We start from the raw sequence: 1,539 nt of genomic DNA, 5'->3' as shown, positions 1-1,539 counted from the left end.
ATTATTATTCTGAAGCAGTCTGTGTCTAACAGGTCAATCCACTAATATTGTTTCTACTCTTTGTTTTTCCCATTCCTTTTAGAGAATCCTTGTTCGTTAAAGCATTTGTGTCGGCTAAAAATTCGAAGACTTATGGGTCTCCAGCGACTTTGCCAGCCAGCCTCCATGGAGAAGCTTTCTCTACCACCAACTATACAAAGATATATATTATTTAAAGAGTACGATCTGTATGGACAAGGGCTGAAATTGCCATAACTTAAAAATAATATTTTAAAATGTAATTTCTTTTTTTTTACTTATTCCCTGAAGAATTTCTTTGGAATTATCTTACATCCTTAAGTGTATGTAAATCCATTGACAATTTTATCGGTGGATCATGTGTTCTAAGAGAACACCACATTTTACATCTTAAGAGGCCTTTTTAAGATAGTGAATATTTTGTATTTGAATTTCTATTGATTATCTATCTTCACTCACTACAAGTCTTCAAACCCTCCCTATCAAGTGGCTCCTACCTAGAAACATGATCCATGATCAAGTCTCTCCTATATTTAAAAGACAAGGAAACAAATAAATAACCACTTTTGCAAACCCACATCTCCTCCAGAAAGCTGGCCCATTTCTCTCCTCTCTTGTAGCCATACTAAGCGAAAGAGCGCCTTCCTCCCTGCAGGTTCACACACTGTCATCTGACTTTTGCTCCCCTCCCTGCTTTGCTCAGGGTCCCCAACAACCTCCTTGTGAAATTCAAGGAACAGTCTCCAGTCCTTATCTCATTGGTTCCTGCAGCGTTTGTTGCCTGCTCCCTCCTTGGAAAGGTCTCTTCCCTGGGTTTTCATGACACCTTGCTCTCCTGGCTTTCCTCCCACCTCCCGGGACGCTCCATATCTGGCTTCCTTCTGCGTTGCTCATCTCCTGTCAATCCTTTAATGCAGGGCTTCCTAATAACTTGTCTTAAATCCTTTTCTCTTTTTATACTGTGTTCACTGGGAAATTTTAGCCACTTCTATGATTTTAATTACTATTCTATATGCTGCAAAATTTGTATCTGAAGCTCAAGCCTTTTTCTTACGTGCTTCAGGCCTATGTAGACAATTGGTCTAATGGACGTTTGAACACAAACACACCTCAAATTCAATATCTCCAACATGAACTCATCATCTTCCTCCACAAACAGGCACTTCCCTTGTATTCTTTAGCTCGATGGGTAACACAATCATCAATCCAGTTTCCCAGAGCAAACGCCTAGACATCAGCCTTGACCCCTTCTCCCCTCATTTTCCTTACACGGTATAACAAATCACCAGATCCTATTAAGTTTATCTCTTGAAGTTTTCTTCTTCCATTCAGTCCCACTGACTGGGTCCTAATGCTATCACCTCTACTTTCCTGGGAAACCAGAGTGCTGCGTAGCTGGCCTCCCTGCCTGCTTTCTCACCCACGTTCTACACACAGCCTCCCAGAACCATCTTTTACAAATGTAAACATCACTACCCTCCTTAAAATCATTCCCATTGCTCTTAGGATAAAGTTCAAACT

At 40.7% G+C, this 1,539-nt stretch overlaps 1 protein-coding gene across 2 annotated transcripts in view; it reads left to right on the top strand.

The window, feature by feature from the left end:
* Positions 1-497, top strand: part of ASB15 (ankyrin repeat and SOCS box containing 15) — a 22,533-nt gene extending 22,036 nt beyond the window's left edge. For both annotated transcript variants that reach the window (XM_004386533.3, XM_023740893.1), the window contains one exon: positions 83-497. In XM_004386533.3, the coding sequence (XP_004386590.1) occupies positions 83-255 (173 nt within the window). In that variant the 3' untranslated portion in view covers positions 256-497. The remainder of the gene's footprint in view (positions 1-82) is intronic.
* Positions 498-1,539: the final 1,042 nt, after the last annotated feature.

This window comes from Trichechus manatus, unplaced genomic scaffold (genome assembly GCF_000243295.1).
Source record: "Trichechus manatus latirostris isolate Lorelei unplaced genomic scaffold, TriManLat1.0 scaffold00167, whole genome shotgun sequence".
Classification (NCBI taxonomy): Eukaryota; Metazoa; Chordata; class Mammalia; order Sirenia; family Trichechidae; genus Trichechus; species Trichechus manatus.
The sequence above is the reverse complement of the archived record's forward strand: the minus strand, read 5'-3'. Positions and strand labels throughout refer to the sequence as shown.